This window comes from Tupaia chinensis, unplaced genomic scaffold (assembly GCF_000334495.1).
Source record: "Tupaia chinensis unplaced genomic scaffold, TupChi_1.0 Scaffold140061_1, whole genome shotgun sequence".
Taxonomy (NCBI): domain Eukaryota; kingdom Metazoa; phylum Chordata; class Mammalia; order Scandentia; family Tupaiidae; genus Tupaia; species Tupaia belangeri.
In genome coordinates, this window is record NW_006199940.1 from 699,584 (window position 1) to 716,560 (window position 16,977).

General features: G+C 43.3%; 2 protein-coding genes across 2 annotated transcripts in view; both read right to left on the reverse strand.

Moving 5' to 3' along the window:
• Nucleotides 1-16,977, reverse strand: part of ZNF250 (zinc finger protein 250) — a 79,425-nt gene that overhangs the window by 43,588 nt on the left and 18,860 nt on the right. The gene's annotated exons all lie outside the window — the stretch shown is intronic.
• The window catches only part of ZNF16 (zinc finger protein 16), a 26,404-nt gene continuing 20,331 nt past the window's right edge, over nt 10,905-16,977 (reverse strand). Inside the window, exon 3 of the mRNA XM_006162452.3 lies at nt 10,905-14,708. Within this exon, the coding sequence (XP_006162514.1) occupies nt 12,895-14,708 (1,814 nt within the window). The 3' untranslated portion in view covers nt 10,905-12,894. The remainder of the gene's footprint in view (nt 14,709-16,977) is intronic.

A 16,977-nucleotide genomic window follows, 5' to 3' on the forward strand; every position in this document is an offset into this window, starting at 1 on the left:
CGGGCCACGGTGGCACCTGCCGCTGCCTTGGCGCGGGTCCTGGGGGTGGGGGGGACGCACTGAGCTCGGGAAAAATTCTATAGCATTTTTGAGGCCAGCAAGTGGTGTGGTGGTTAAGGGTGCTAGACTCCCACATGGCTGACCAGGGCTCAAGTCCTGGACCTAGTGACTTGCTTTCTTACTTTCTCTCTCACTCTTGCTCTTTTTCTCTCTGGTCAAAGTTAAATAAATAAATAAGGTAAAATAAAATAATTCTTTAAAAATCTATAACATTTTTAGACACAAACAATGGACAAACAGAATTGAAGAAATAAATCCCATTTACAATAGTCACAACACCTATAAGGTATCTAGAAATAAACCTGACCAAAGATGTCAAAGATCTCTACAAGGAGATCTATGTAATACTAGAAAAAGACATTTAAAATGATATAAAAATGTGGAAAAACATCCCATGTTTCTGGATTGGAAGAATTAATATAATCAAGATGTCAATCCTATCCAAAATAATCTACAAATTCAATGCAATCACAATCAAACTACCAGAGATAATTCTCACTGAAATAGAAAAAATATAAAATTTGTGTGGAAGCATAAACGTCCACATATCAGCAGAGCAATACCGTGCAAGGGGAATAAAGTATGAGCCATCTCACTTCCCACCTTTAAAACATATTACAAAGGTGTGATAAAACAGTAGGGACCAGCAGATGGCATAATGGTTATGTCGTTGGACTCCCACATGGTTGATGTGATTCAAATCCTGGATCCGGTGGCTTCAAACTCATGCTAGGCTCATGTGCATGCATGCCAAAAATCCAAGAGGAGACTGGAGGAGGAGGGATTGTGGTATAGCCATCCCCACCAGGGGGTGATTTTTCACTTTCTGTCTCTCTGTCTCTCCAGCAAATGTACACAATTTATAACAAAAATATCTTTAAAACAACAACAAAAAATGTATGGTATTGGCAAACAAACAAAACAAAACAAAAAATGAAACAGGTAGACCAATGGAACAGAATTGAGAACTCCCAAATAAACCCCAAAACACTCAGCCAACTGATCCTTGACAAAGGACACAAGACAATCCAGTGGGAAAAAGAAAATCTCTTCAGCAAATGGTGCTGAGGGGGACCTGGATATCCATTTGCAGAAGAATAAAACTAGATCCTTATCTATCAACACTAACAAAAATGAACTCAAAATGGGTTGAGGATCTCAATATAAAACCTCAAAATATAAAAATACTGGTGGAAAACAGAAAAAACTCTTAGAGACCTTGGGGTAGGCAAAGACTTCTTAAAGAAGATCTCCAAAGCACAGGCAGTAGTCCCAAAAATAGATAAATTGGGCTATATTAGACTGAGAAGCTTCTGCACAGCAAAAGAAATAATAAGTAGAGTGAGAAGACAACCCTCAGAGTGGAAGAATATATTTACAAAATTATACCTCAGGTAGGGGATTGATAATTAGAATATACAGGGAACTCAAGTAGCTTACCACCACCTCCCTGCCACCACACACACAATCAATCCAATTAAAAGATGGGATTATTCACAATTGCTAAGACATGGAGCCAACTCAAATGCACACGAATGGATGAATGGATTGAAAAAACGTGGCACATAAACTGTATGGACTACTACTTAGCCATAAAAAACAAGATCCTTGCTTTTGACAGAAAGTGGATGCATATGGAAGATTTACTCCTGAGTGAAGCAAGCCAGGCTATGAAGGAGAGACATTGTATGTCTCAGCTTAATATATACTGACTGTCCACATTCTAGCTGAGAGTGAATGACTAGAGGATACAGAAACATAAAAAAATTGTTATAAATACCAGATGCAGTGTGGGAAGAGGGTGGGTGAAGGAGGAGAGTCTGAGGAAGAACTTTAAGGAGAAAAATAGAGAAACTAGGCATTTATGGGACAAAGAAATTATCTGTTGAAGATAACATGTATAGTATTCTCAACTGGACTGGTGAGAAATGTATGCATGTTGGAATATTCACTTTGCAAGCTAAATGACATATGTGATTGACTGTATAAAATAAATTGAAATAAAAATATTTTTAAAAATCTGAAAAACAAACAAAAGACAAATATGTTAAAAGTTAAAAAAAAATACGGGATAAGGAGCTGAACAGATAATTCTCTGAAGACATACTAACAGCCAAAAAGCATATGAAAACATGTTAGACATCTCTTATAAAGGAAACACAAATGAAAACCACAATGAGATACTACTTAACCCCAGTCAGAATGGCTACAATTGAAAAAATCATAAGTGCTGACACGGCTGTGGTGAAAAGAGAACCCTCCTACACTGTTGGTGAGAATGTAAATTAGTACAACCTTTTTGGAGAACGATTTGGAGATTCCTCAGAACCTGCAAATAGAACTACCATATGACCCAGTAATTCCACTCTTAGGTATCTACCCGAAGGATAGGAAAATCCTCAGTCAGAAAAACATTTGCACATCCATGTTTATTGCAGCATTGTTTACAATCACTAGGACGTGGAATCAACCCAAATGTCCAAAAATAGATGAATAGATTGGAAAAAATGAGGCTATGTACTCTATGGAACACTACCCGGATATAGAAAAAATGAAACCCTGACATTAGATACAAAGTGGATGAATATGGAAAACTCAATGCTAAGCAAAGCAAGTCAGACTATGAAAGACAGACTTTGTCCCCACTCAATATGTATTGATTGCTCTCTATAGCAGAAGTTGAAAATTTGGAAGGTATAGTAGCAGGGAAGTCAAGATACTAGAGATACTAGATCCTAGAGATAGTAAGGATGGGGTAATATGGGATTGGTTAACGAAGGAAGGGAGGGAGGGGAAAGGGGAAAAAAGTACGTTTAATTTACAAAAAAATGAAAAGCTATTTGCTGATGATAATAGTAATGTCTTTGTTTTGACTGATATGCATGGTATTTGTGCTAGAAAAAGAAATGTACCACATTTCTTTGTCCCATTAATGCTTTGCCTCTCTATTTTTCTTCTAAATATCCTTCCTCAGACTCTACTCTTTCACACGCACTATATCTGGTATTTATATCCATTTACTGTGTTTCTATATCTTTTAGTCAATCAGTTTCATAGAGTGCAGACACTCGGTATATATTAAGTGGGGATATAAAAAAAAAGAAATGTACACTGTAAAGATATATGTGATTAAACATAAATAAAAAATAATAAGGAATCAGCAGATGGCATAATGGTTATGTCTCTGGACTCCCACATAATTGACTGTAGTTCAAGTCCTGGACCTGGTGACTTAAAACTCATGCCAGGTGTGTGTGTGTACATACATGCCTAAAATCTCAAGAGGAGACTAGAGGAGAAGGAATTGTGATGTGGCCATCCCCACTGGGGGGTGATTTCTCACTTTCTATCTTTCTGTCTTTCCATAGAGCACACATGCCCTATAGCAAAAATCTCTCTCTAGAAAAAAAAAAAACCCAAGAACAAAAAAACGATTTGTGGTCTGTGTTTGGATGCCGGTCCCAGCAGATAGTGGGAAGGTTTTTCTCCCCTTGCCTCTCCTCTTTCTTTTTCCATTCCCCAATTTCTCTTCATGTTTCCCTACTGTGATGATCTCACAATTTGGTACTTAGTTAAATGATTGAGGATCTTTTGAGAAAAACTATTTACCTACTAAGATAAAAAAAGAAAAGGGCTTTCCTATCACTTTACACAACTCCCCAGTCCCCACTGAATAGAGATGCCAGGCTCTGGAGTCAGTAAACATTCAGTTTCTCAGACTTCCTCATCACGAGGCTCACTATTGCTCCAAGAAGCTTATTCCCAAGACCATCATGAAAATAAAAAGGAACAGCTGACAGAAATTTGCTTTTGCTTTTCTTTTTTTTTTTGGGAGAGGTTTTCGCTCTAGGGCATGTGCACTCGCCAGACAGAGAGAGAGAGACAAAAAGTGAGAAATCACCCCCCCTGGGGGGATGGCCACACCGCAATCCCTTCTCCTCCATTCTCCTCTTGGGATCTTGGGCGCGCACGCACATGCGCCCGGTATGTTTTAAGCCACCCGGTCTGGGATGCAAACCGCGGTCCACTACGTGGGAGTCCAGCGGCATAGCCATTAAGCTAATGGCTGGTCCTGAAATTTGCTTTTCAAGACTATTTCTTGGGGTCAGCAGGTGGCGTGGTGGTTAAGGTGCTGGACTCCCACATGGTGGACCGTGGTTCAAGTCCTGGACCTGGCAGATTTTTTTTTTTTCCTCTTTCTCTCTCTGGTAAACACATGTGCCTATACCAAAAAATAGAGGCCAACAGATGACGTAGTGGTTACATCACTGGACTCCTACATGGTCAATCGTGGTTTGAGTTCCAGACCCAGAGGCTTGAAAATCATGCCAGTGCATGTGCATACATGCCCAAGGTCCTAGGAAGAGAATGGAGAAGAGATTACATCATGGCCATCTCCCCTGGGGGATGATTTCTCACTTTCCCTCTCACTGTCTCTGTCTTTCTCTCTGGTGAGCACATGCTCCCTACGGCAAAAGTCTCAAAAAATTTAAATAATTCTAAAAAAGGGGCCGGCAAGTGGCATGGTGGTTAAGGGCTCTGGACTACCACATGGCCCACCATGGTTTGAGTCTCAGACTTGGAGGCTTGCTTTCTCACTTTCTCTCTCTCTCTCATTCTGTTCCTCTCTGGTCAAGTTGAAATAAATAAATAAATATTTAAAAAAATTCTTTTAAAAAAAATAATTCTAAAAAGGGACCAGCAGATAGTGTAATGGTTACACCACTGGACTCCCATGTAGACCACAGTGCGAGTCCTGGACCCAGTGTCTTGAGACATGTCAGGTGCATGTGTGTGTGTGCCCAAAATCCTGAGAGGAGAATGGAGAAAGGATTGTGGCATCGCCATCCCCCTTGGGGGTGATTTTTCACTTTCTGTCTCTCTGTCTCTGTGTCTCTGGTGAGCACATGTGTCCTATAGCAAAAATCTTTTTGAAAAAAATTAATTATTTCCCTTTGGAAATTTGATGTACTAAATTAAATCTTTGGGCTTTGGCTGAATGCAGGGCAGGGCCAGGATCCTGGAAGAGCTGGTCTCTCCCTCCTCAGATTGCACCATCTCTCCACCAACTGTCTGGACCCCACACAGTCTTCAGTGTCCATCAGTATGGCCCACCTTGTGCCTCGGGGATCCCCCCTCCAGTGGTGTTCACAGGGGAAAATATATTGCAGAGGATGAGTACAGAGAGGGACACACCACTGCTTCTACAGTTTGCCCCCGCAGAACAGCAACCTTACTAAAATACCTGGTCAGAACCCTCTGGTGTCCCCATCCCACCCAGGATAAGGCCATAGTTCTTGCCATGGCCACAGCTCTTGTGACATCGACATGCACATTACACCCCTAACTTCATCTCTTCTTCCCTCTCGCACTCCCTGGCAGCCATGCTAACCTCCGAAACTCCCAGGCACTTGTCCCACTGGTTTGTTGCTCCTTTTATCTTGGCTGGCCACCTCTGTGAAGTCACTGCTCAAATGCTCTCTCTGCAAGAGCCTCCCTGACCCCATTTAAAGCCGAACCCTTCAGAATGCCCAGACGTCAATTCTGGGTTTGGTTTTGCTTACTAGCAATCAACATGCGCACGAATGTAATCTCCAGGGCAGACACTCCCTGCTGTATCCCTGTGTCTTAGAACCTGCCTGGCATACAGCAAGTGTTCAAGGATCTGCTAGAAGAAGGAATATAAAATCCAGGTTAGACAAGGAAGCCAGAGAGTGCTGCCTGACTGAGGAAGCATGAAGTCAGCAGATTGTTCTCAGTGATGTTGAGGCTGGGAGACTCTGTGTTGTCAAAATCCCAGAGGAGGCAATTTCTCATCTAGGGTGTTGCCTTGGGAAAGGGTGCAGTGTGGAGATGAGGAGCAGGACCTGATATGAGTTGGAAGAAAGATGAAGCCCTGTGGACAAAAAATGAGTGCTTCTGAGACAAAGGTAAGCAGCCTTGTCTGGCTCAAGCCCATGGGACTGGCCTTCCTACCCTTTAGTCAACTTTCCCACACTTTTTTCTCTTTCAACCTCTCTCCATTTGCAACTGGTGACCTTGCTTTCTAAGTCTTGGGAAACATAGATGCCAAACCCCTTCACACAAGAAGTTGGTTATCTTCTCATTTTACATACAAACCTGGCTACATTTGCTCCATTTTCTCCCTCATCCTGGTCTAAAGCACGAAGTGCCTATTTATCCAAGACCAATCTCTCTCCACCTTATTCATTCTTCCACCTTCACCAGCCTCCACTTCTGATTCTCCTGACTGAAGAGACACTCCAGTATCCCTCACACCATCCCTTGCTCTACTGAGATGTATCCTGACTAGATTACCAATGCCTCCCCAAAGCCAGATCTCCATTCTCTTCTCCACGGTGTTCGGTCCAGTTGATCCCCTCTCAGCACATATCTTCCCTTCAGGGCCTGTGTTGCTTCTCTTCCTCCATTTGAGTGCTCAATGTTGGGGAGTCTCAGGTATCTGTCCAGAGTCTTCTTATCAAGCAAGGTACCTCATGCCTTCCTGGGTATTAACATCACATTTAAAAAATGATACCCACATCTCCATCCCACATCTGTCTTTAAGTTCCAGGTTCCCAGTTAAATGTGACCACAACTTCTTCACCGGATTCCCACAGACACCTCAAATTGATTGTGTTCCAAAGAGAAGCCTTTATTTTCTCACAGTGCAGTGAACTGACTGAGAGCCCTTCACAGAAATGACTGCTCTGAGGCCAGCTTTGTAGACTATTCTGAAAGAGACAGACCAAGGACACAGCAACTTTCACAAACTTGTCCTGTTTCCAGACATGTGGGGGCAGGTAAGTGGGGAGCAGGTTCTGGGGTAGCCATTTTCTTTTCTTTTCTTTTCTTTCTTTCTCTCTTTCTCTCTTTCTCTCTTTCTTTCTTTCTTTCTTTCTTTCTTTCTTTCTTTCTTTCTTTCTTTCTTTCTTTCTTTCTTTCTTTCTTTCTTTTTTGAGAGGTTTTTGCTACAGGGTGCATGTACTCACCAGAAAGACAGAGAGAGACAGAGAGACAGAAAGCAAAAATCACCCCCTAAGGGGGTGGCCACGCCGCAATCCCTTCTCCTCCATTCTACTCTCAGGATCTTGGGCACATACACACACGTGCCCGGCGTGAGTTTAAGCCACCAGGTTCAGGACTCGAACCGCGGTAAACTACATGGGAGTCCAGCAACATAGCCATTACACTAACTGCTGGTCCCAGTAGCCATTTTCTTGTCACATCTAAAGAGAGAATGGAATGGATATGGAGAAACAGTTTGCAGTTGTCCCTGACAGTGTTCCACTCTGTGTCCTCAGTGACCTGGACTGGCTGTAGCCCTCCAGCAAACTCACCTTCTCACTTCAAATGGATGTCTCTATTAGTCACCAAACAAACATTAAGACATATGTTACTCTTTATTTGTTACTTCGGGCGAACTTCAGGATAATGTGAATGAGTTTCCAAGTTCTTCCTATACAGATTTTGACTGGGGATGCATTGAATTAATAGATTTAGGAAGAATTTTCATCATTGTGATATTTCTGTGAATGGAAAAGATAGACTTCACTATTTACTCATGTCTCTCTTTACCTAATGTCCTCCTAAATAATTTTACAGTTTAAAAATGGAGGTCATGGGGCTGGCAGGTGGTTAAAGGTGCTGGACTCCCACATGCCGATGGTGGTTTGAGTCCTGGACCTGGCAGCTTGCTTTCTTACTCCTCTTTCCCACTCTGGTCATATTAAAATAAATTCATAAAGTTAAATAAAATAATTCTTTTAAAAAATGGAGGTCACTTTACTATATAACTAACTCAACAGGATAAGTGAAATCACTAATAGAAAACAACAGAAACAAACTTAATTGTTACAAATGAGTAACATAGCCAGTATGAAAGAAAGGAAAAAAAGACACAACCAATAGTTTCTGTACACAGTATTTTGACTGTACATTCTCAAGTCAAAGTGAGAAAACTATAGACAAATATTGAACAACCACTAGGTTGTTTTAAAATAATGGTTATGGATGAGTAATTCTGAAACTAACTTTAGTGTATTCTAGGATTGAACAAATCTATTGAGTAAATATATTGAGGATGATAGGAAACACATTTCTGTTAAAAAAAAAAGAGAGAGAATGAGTTACAAGTATGGAAAGAGGGAAGGATAGGATGAACCCTGTGGCACTTGACTGGAATTGGTGGTACATACTGGACACTCATGGCTTTTAATATATTAAGAAATATGGGAGTTGATAAAAGATGGTGTGTATACATAAATATACATACTTCCTACCACTCTGCTGAAGGATCTAAAAGCAGTGATATCCCCAGTAACAATGACCATATCCAGGACCCAGATCTCGTTTTCTCAAAACTATTGTCCACAAAAAGGGGCCAGGATATCTTGGAAAAGGAAGTTAGTCCACAGCTGAGATGGAAAGTACAAGATGAGATTGCTGTTCCAAAGTAAAGGAAGTCCTATGATCTGCTGTTCCAAAGTAAAGGAAGTTCTAAAAAAAAATATATATAGGTGCGTGGGCCAGCCAGGTATTACGGTGGTTAGGCAGCTGGATCACACATGACTGGCTGTGCCATTTTTATTTATTTATTTATTTATTCATTTGGAGAGGTTTTTGCTATAGGGCACATGCGTTAGCCAGACAGACAGAGAGAGACATAGAGACAGAAAGTGAGAAATCACCCCCCAGAGGGGGGGGTCATGCTGCAATCCCTTCTCCTCCATTCTCCTCTCGGGATCTTAGGCACTCACGCACACGCGCCCGGTGTGAGTTTTAAGCCACCGGGTTTGGGACGCAAACCGCAGTCAACTACATGGAGTCCAGCGACATAGCCATTACGCTAACTGCTGGTTCCCTGGCTGTGCCATTTGAAAAACACACCAGGTACATATGCTTGTATGCCCAAAATCTCAAGAGAAGAATGGATGAAAAGGAACTGTGATGTGGTCATTCTCCCTGGAGGTGCTTTCTCATCTTCTCTCTTCCTCTCTGTCTCTCTCCAGCAAGTGCATGCATCCTATAGCAAATTAAAAAATAAAAAGGATGGGTATGTCATAAGTACATGGAGTTGGTCTAAATAGGCCCCCACTGGCCAAATCTGGGAAAATCTCATTATCACAAAAAACAGAGTAACACACTGTAACCCATAGAATAAATAGAAATAATCTATACTATATAGACAAATAAATAAATGGAGATTGTAAAACTCCTGAAATTAAAAGAATCATCTATGAATCTAAACAGTGGGTAAAAATGGATGAGAAATAGACTGCCTACATAGGTTCTAGGTATTTTTACAAAAATACTTGATAATTAAAAAAGGAGAAAATTAGTAGCTTTACAGCAGAGAAACCTGACAGTCACCACCTTTACCAAGTGAGATGGTGTGAGACCAAGTTACAGACGTGATGCACTTCAACTCTTGAATACATCCGCATATGCTTCATGATCACAGTAGTGTTGGTGGTGGCTGACCACACCATCTGCTGGTGCTGGATCCTGCATGGGATCCATGCTGACTGCATGGTTTGAGTCCAGGAGCTGGCAACTTGAACAATGCTGGACACATGTGCATGGATGACCAAAATTCCAAGGGGAGAATGAAGAAACTGGTACATGGCCATCCCCCCTGGGAGTTATTTCTCACTCTCTGTCTTTCCAGCGAGCACATGTGCCCTATAGCAAAACTAAAACAAAAACTTAAGAAAAGATTAATGTCACCTGAGAGACAAAAATGATGTCTCCTGGGACCAGCAGATGGTATAATTGTTATGTTGCTGGACTCCCATGTAGTCAATTGTGGTTCAAGTCCCTGACCCTGCAGCTTAAAACACACCAGGCATGTGTGCATGCATGTGTGCACAATCCCAAGAGAATGGAGAAGGGATTACAGCGTGGCCATCACCACTGGGGAGAGAGATTTCTTGCTTTCTGTCTCTCTGTTTTTGGTGAGGGCACACACCTTATAGCAAAAAAAATCTCTCTTTTGATAAAAAGATGTGTCCTGATGTAGCACACCAAGGAAATTTCTCGTGTAGTTTCCACCAACTCATCAGAAAACACTGAACAAATCTAAGGTGAAGGATGTTTCACAAAATAACTGGTCTATGCTCTTTGAGCAAGTCAATTTCATAAGAAACAAAGGCTGAAGAACTGTTCTATTTAGCACATGACAACTACAGATGTATGATCTCAGAATAGATCCTAGACCAGAAGAAAAAAAAATTAAATGGCTAAAAAGAACATTCCTGGGACAACCAGTTTATATTCAAAATCATCAATGTTCATTTTCTGACTTTGATGGTAACATCACTGTGGTCATGAAGCATATACTGATATATTCAAGGGTAAAGGTACATCACACGTGCAACTTTGTCTCAGTTGTGTCTATATATAGAAGAGGAAAGAATAAGGCAAATGTGACCATGTTAACTGGGGATCTGAGTGAAGAGTTATGGGTATTCTTTCCATGGGTTGAACATCCCTTATTCAAAATGTCTGGGCCACAAGTGTTTGAAATTTCAATTTTTTTTTTCAGGTTTTCAGTATTTGCATACACCTAATGAGATAACTTGGAGTGGGATCCAAGTCTAAAAATGAAATTCATTTATGCTTCATATGTACCTTATACACATAACCTGAAGATAGTTTTTGACAATATTTTTTTGTATTGTAGTTTTTTTGTGCGTATTAAGTTTTGCTATAGGGTATGTGTGCTTGCCAGAGAGACAAAAGGAAAATGAGAAGTGGCTCCCCAGAGGGATGGACATGATGTAATTCCTTCTCCTTTACCCTTCTCTCAGGATGTTGGATGTTGGGCATACACACACATGCCTATCATGATTCTCAAGCCACTTATTTCAGAACTTGAACCATGAAATTGGCCATGTGGGATCCAAGCCACCTATATTGCTGTGTTTTGACTATAACCTGTTACATAAGGTTAGGTATGGAATTGAGGCACCATGACCCTCAAAAAGCTTAATTCTAGAGCATTTCAGATTTTTGGATTAGGGATATTCAACCTGTACTTTTCTGTATGAAATTATTTCAAAATAAAAAAAAATGTAGGTTATTGCAAAATTACAAAAATGTAGGTTATTGCAGACATCTGTTATTTATGACTTAAAAATCTCATGAAACTCTATTTTGGAAGCTATCTACCTCTACAGCCTTCCCAACACAGAAGACACAAACTACACTTCCAGGCCTTCCTGCTGCTAGTGGGCAAGAGTTGATTCCGATGCTTAGATACGTCTACACAAGATTAAGTCAAGGCAGAGTTTAACAGGAAGTCTGATATTTGTGTATTGGCCTGGGTGTGTGATTCTCAAGTACAAAGCAGCTCCCTTGGCAGGGCACTTCTATGGCATGGTGCTAGAAGCTTGGCTCCCAAGCCTATTTCTTCAGCTCTCCTAATGATTCTGTGAGATACTCACATTCCGTGACTCAAAATACCTAACACGAGTGCTAAGGACAAGGCATAAAGTACATCATGCTACTTAATCTTCTCAAAACTCTTAACTGCAGCAAGAGCTCAAGATAACACGTGGCGGCTGACGTCATGACCTGCTATATAGGAACAGGCATTAAGAGAGATTGATTTTGTGTCTGAGAACATAGGCAATCATTTCACAGCACAGATGTTCCCTGGTCAAATTTTGCACAAATTCTAAGCTCCTGAGCATATCCAGCCCCTGAAAGCTACCTAAAATCACAGGGTAGTGTCCTAGACAGTAAACTTTTTATGCAAAAGCCATCATAAATAAATAGGCATGGCTGTGTTCCAATAAAATCTTTTATCTTTTCTTTTCTCTTTTCTTTCTTTTTCTTTCTTATTTTTTTTTAAAATTTAATTTAATTTTTTTTTTTATTGTGGTGCCCAGGTCTGGCCTCTGGGCTGTTTGCTGAAATGCTCCTGTGACATCCCCATGTTGAGATCTGTTGGATGGTGTCTAGGGCTTCCCTAGTGAGAGACATATTGCCTTTGGGCTGAGTTATCCCCTCTCAAGGTGAGGGGCACATCTCTGGGAAACTAAGGCTCAGGGAACAGGTAGGCTGGACCCCTCCAGTAGTAGCTGCTTCAAAAATATCTGGTAATGAATGTGCCTGGGAAAGAACCACACTCACAAGCTTGTGGGGAAGGTGAGATGCATAGAGAGTTGCCTCTGTAGGTCCTGCTGCTGAGAAACAGTCAAGGTTATTGTGGTATGAGTCACAGCAGAGCTGGAGAAAGCTGATCTCAGGCTGCAGGTTCACATAAAAAAAAGCAGGGCAGTAGGGAAGCCTGTAATCGAAGTTATAGAATAGGGGAACAAAGAAGGGCAAGGAATTAGTGGTGATGTGCACACACTACCTCTGGGTAGTATGACTTTCAACTTGATTTTATGTAAACAAAGTATAAATTATAGCCATCAACAAAGAACTTTCATTCTGACTACCAAATGAAAGAATCACTGTGATGACCACAAACCGAAGTCACTTTACTTTTCTGGTAACTTTTGATTACAGTAAACTATTTATGGATATGTAGCCCCTATAACCTCCCTCCTAACATAGAAGTCTGTTCACAAATTATAAAAACAAAACAAAAACAAACAAGAGGTTCCATGAAGCAGAAGCAATGCCATTAGGGCAGTAAGAAGGGAGGCTGTAAGGGTGTTCAAAGGGAGATCCCAACCAGGGTTTGAGGCTGCTGGATGCAGAGTCAAGGGGCAGTGATTGAGCCCCAGCTGCAGGTATGGGAGGTTGGAAAGGCCAAGACTATGGCCAGAGAAAAGTTTAAGTGGAAACCATGCTCAATTTCACTCCTACCAGCCCAACAGGCTACTCCCTTGTGTGAATCAACTGGTGTTTAATTAACTTTGACCGCTGGCTGAAAGCTTTCCCACAAGTAGTGCAGTCATAAGGCTTCACCCCAGTGTGAATCCTCTGGTGCTGGATAAGGACTGAACGCTGACTGAAAGCTTTTCCACATTCACTGCATTTATAGGGCCTCTCACCAGTGTGTATTATCTGATGTTGGATAAGGTGTGAACTCTGGCTGAAGCCCTTACCACATTCAACACAGGTGTAGGGTTTCTCCCCTGTATGAACTTTCTGGTGGTGAATGAGATTTGAGCTTCGGTTGAAGGCTTTACCACACTGGTTACATTCGTGGGGTTTCAGGCCATTGTGAATCCTCTGATGCTGAATAAGGGTTGAGCTCTGGCTGAAAGTTTTCCCACATTCAGTACATTCATAGGGTTTCTCTCCAGTGTGGACTCGCTGGTGAAGGATGAGGTTAGAGCTGCGACCGAAGGTCTTCCCACATTCATGACACTCATAGGGCTTGTCACCTGTGTGCACACCCTGATGCTGAATGAGAGCTGAGCTGTGGCTGAAGGCCTTGCCACAGACACTACAGCCATACGGCTTTTCTCCTGTATGGATTATCTGGTGCTTTCTGAGCACAGAGCTGTAGCTAAAGGCTTTCCCACACACATTACACACGTGAGGCTTCTCTCCAGTATGAATCCTCCGGTGTTGGATAAGGCTGGAACTCTGACTGAAGGCTTTCCCACATTCACTGCACTTATAGGGCTTCTCCCCAGTGTGAACCCTGTGATGCTTGATGAGGTTGGAGACCCGGCTGAACGGTTTGCCACAGTCATTACACTTGTAAGGCTTCTCTCCAGTGTGGACCCTCTGATGCTTCCTCAGATGTGCACTCTGGCTGAAGGCCTTCCCACATTCAGTGCACTCAAAGGGCTTCTCACCGGTATGTGTCCGGTGGTGTTTAATGAGGTTTGAGCTCCGCCTGAAGGCTTTCCCACAGTCATCACACACATATGGTTTCTCCCCAGAGTGTATTCTTTGATGCTGGATGAGGTTTGAGCTCCGTTGAAAAGCCTTCCCACACTCATTGCATTCATAGGGCTTCTCACTCACGTGAGACTTCTGGTGCTTTTTAAGGCCTGAGTTCTGACTGAAGGCTTTTCCGCATTCAATACACACATAAGGCTTCTCACCACTGTGGTCTACTGGGTGTTTAGCAAGGTTCAAATGCCCATGGAAGGCTTTCTCATGCAAGTGAGATCTCTGGTGGTTTTTATGAACTGAGTTCTGGCTGAAGAATTTCCCACATTCATTACACATTAAGGATTTCACTCCATTGTGTACTATCAGATGCTGAGTAAGTTCAGGATTTCCTTGGAAGGTTTTTCCACACTTGTTACATATGAGTGGACTGTCAGCCATGGGAGCCTCCTTGTGGCCAGTAAGGTGTATGCTGTGCTGGAAGCTCTGGGGACACATATGTGTACGTGGCTTCTCTTCTTGAAGGATTCCCTGATATGCCATCGGGTTTGGGCTCAGACTGTTGGTTTTGTCAAAACCGCTACAGTCCAGATCTCTCTCCTGTAAGGGGTTCCTGCAAAGTACTGGCACAGGTGTGAAGCCTCCCTCCCTACAGGGGGGTTGCACTGGCTTCTCAATATCAGGGACCCTCCAGTTTCTTTCCAACACATCATCATGAAGCTCTCTAGGGTCAGAGGGCTGGGAAATATCAGCACAGTTTTCTGCCCTGTCTGCTGTTGATTCCAAACTGTGAGAAACATTTTCATCCCGAAGTTCCTTGTCCTCAGCATTGGTGGCACAATCTGAAACAATAAATACAGAGTCATTTGGAAGGGGGCCAGTGAGCGGCATGGTGGCTCAGGCACTGGAGTTCCACAAGGCCAACTGAGGTTCAAGTCCTGGACCTAATAGCTTCAAAATCATGCTGTGTGCATATGCGTGCATGCCCAAAATTCCAGGAGGAGACTGGAGGAGAAAGGTGTTGCCACCTGCCTCCACCCTGGGGGTAATCTCTCACTGTCTGCCATGAAGGAGGTGAGGGAGACAGGGCACCCATAGAGGGTAACAGTCTCAGATCTTGGGAGGACCAGGGAAGAGCTAGATGGGCTGACAAGCGACAAGGTTGCACAGGCACTAAGGAGCCTGTCTAACTCTGATAACCCAGAGTCCATCTCAGGACCCACCTGCAGCCAGCTCAGGACAAGACCTTGAGCCCCCAACCTGGGCCTCCAAGCCACCTTTATTACACCCACAGCAGGCCTTTAGCAAGAACCAAAGGCAGGAGCTTCTCACCCTTCCCACTTGTACAAAGAAAACATCACATACTTTGTGTTATATTGTTACACATTTTTCTTGTTTCCTCTTCTGCACTGCAAGGTATAAGCCTTTTAGGCTTATCATTCTGTTTTCGGTGATGACTGATGGCATTCAGATTTGGTCTCAGGAGTTGCCAGTGTGTAGAGGTGGCTCTTGCCATAGCAGAGAGAGGTCTGTTCTCTTCAGAGATGAAAAGTGAGGTCTTAAGAGTGTTTCAGGCAGAAGCATGTGCAGTGGAGACCAACGTGAAACATCAGATTCCATCCTGTTCAACTGAGACTCAGTCTTCAGAGAAGCTGTCCTGTAGAAGGTATCTGTACCCCTAAAGAGTATTCTGGCTATTCTGACTAGTGTTTGCTGGACTCCGATTTTTGGCCTATAACAATGGATGAGCAGTGAGATCATCTATGTGAAGGCAGAAGACACGTAAAACTGACAGAGGAAAAGCTTTGGCAGCTCCTTCTTCTCTTCTGACACCTAAAGAGACTCTCACATTTCTGAATCCTTGCTCAAATGAAGATCTTGAGAGCCTCTCACTTTAACTGAAACACTAAGGCCCATCATCTGGACACCAAGTAGTGTCCCTGGTCTTTCACCTTCCCCTTCTGGTAACACTGGACCATGCACTGTTACTCACTCTGGTGCTTTGACATCCTCCCAAGACCACACCTTCACATCTCCCCACCTCTGCTCTCACCATTTCCTAAACAGTGCCTGCCCTGCCCAGAAAACTCTCTCCTCACAACTCCTGTGCTCACTTCCTTCCACTGGCCTCACTGGAGACCTTCCCTGACAGTGGTACCCTCCACCCCTGTGCCTGCTGTCACCTGCACTACCTACATACCTCAGTGACAGTAAGTAATGCTCAGTGGGCAGCAAATAATGCTGAGTTCCAGCTTCCTTGGCCCCTCACCCCCCATCCCACTCCCTCACTGGGACTTCCAGAATCTACCATGACAGAATTTTCTCTACCTCAAGTCTGGACACACCTGTTCCTGAAGAGTCAACAGTGGTGTCTGCAGATCCAACATGGCCACAAGCTCAAACTGCATAGAACCAGCTCCCTGCCCACTTTTTGGTGACATTTCATGCTCCAGTTGCTCCACCTGTGGCCCAGGCACGCTTCTGTGGCACCTCCAGCCCAAATGCTCCCTGCATGTTCCTGCTCCTGAAATCAGGGTTAGGCCTCCTGTCCCACTGGCACAGCTTCTCATGTCCCTCAGCAAGCCCATGGACACGTTCCATCTGGTCTCAGGGCCTCGCTGTATTACCCCAAGCCTCAGTTTTCAAGGCAGGAACCCTGGCCTTGTTCCACAGGTGTACAGGACATGCGTTACATGCTGCGAGCCTCCCAGGAGCAATGGTGCAGGCTGGGCAAGGGCTTTAGGGACAGAGAGGCAAGGTCAGCATGGGAGTCCTCAGCCCTGACAGGAACAGCTAGAGCCCACTGGGCTTCCTCTTCACCACTAGGCCTTTCTCTCTCTCTCTCTTTTTTTTTTTTTTTTTTTTTGAGAGTTTTTTTTTTTGCTATAGGGTGTGTGCACTCGCCAGGCAGACTGACAGAGACAGAGAGACAGAAAGCAAGAAATCACCCCTGGGAGGGATGGCCATGCCGCAATCTCTTTTCCTCCATTCTCTTCTCGGGATCTTGGGCACCCCCACACACGTGCCCAGCATGAGTTTCAAGCCACCGGGTCTGAGACTTGAACCGCAGTCGACTACATGGGAGTCCAGCGACATAGCCATTACGCCAAC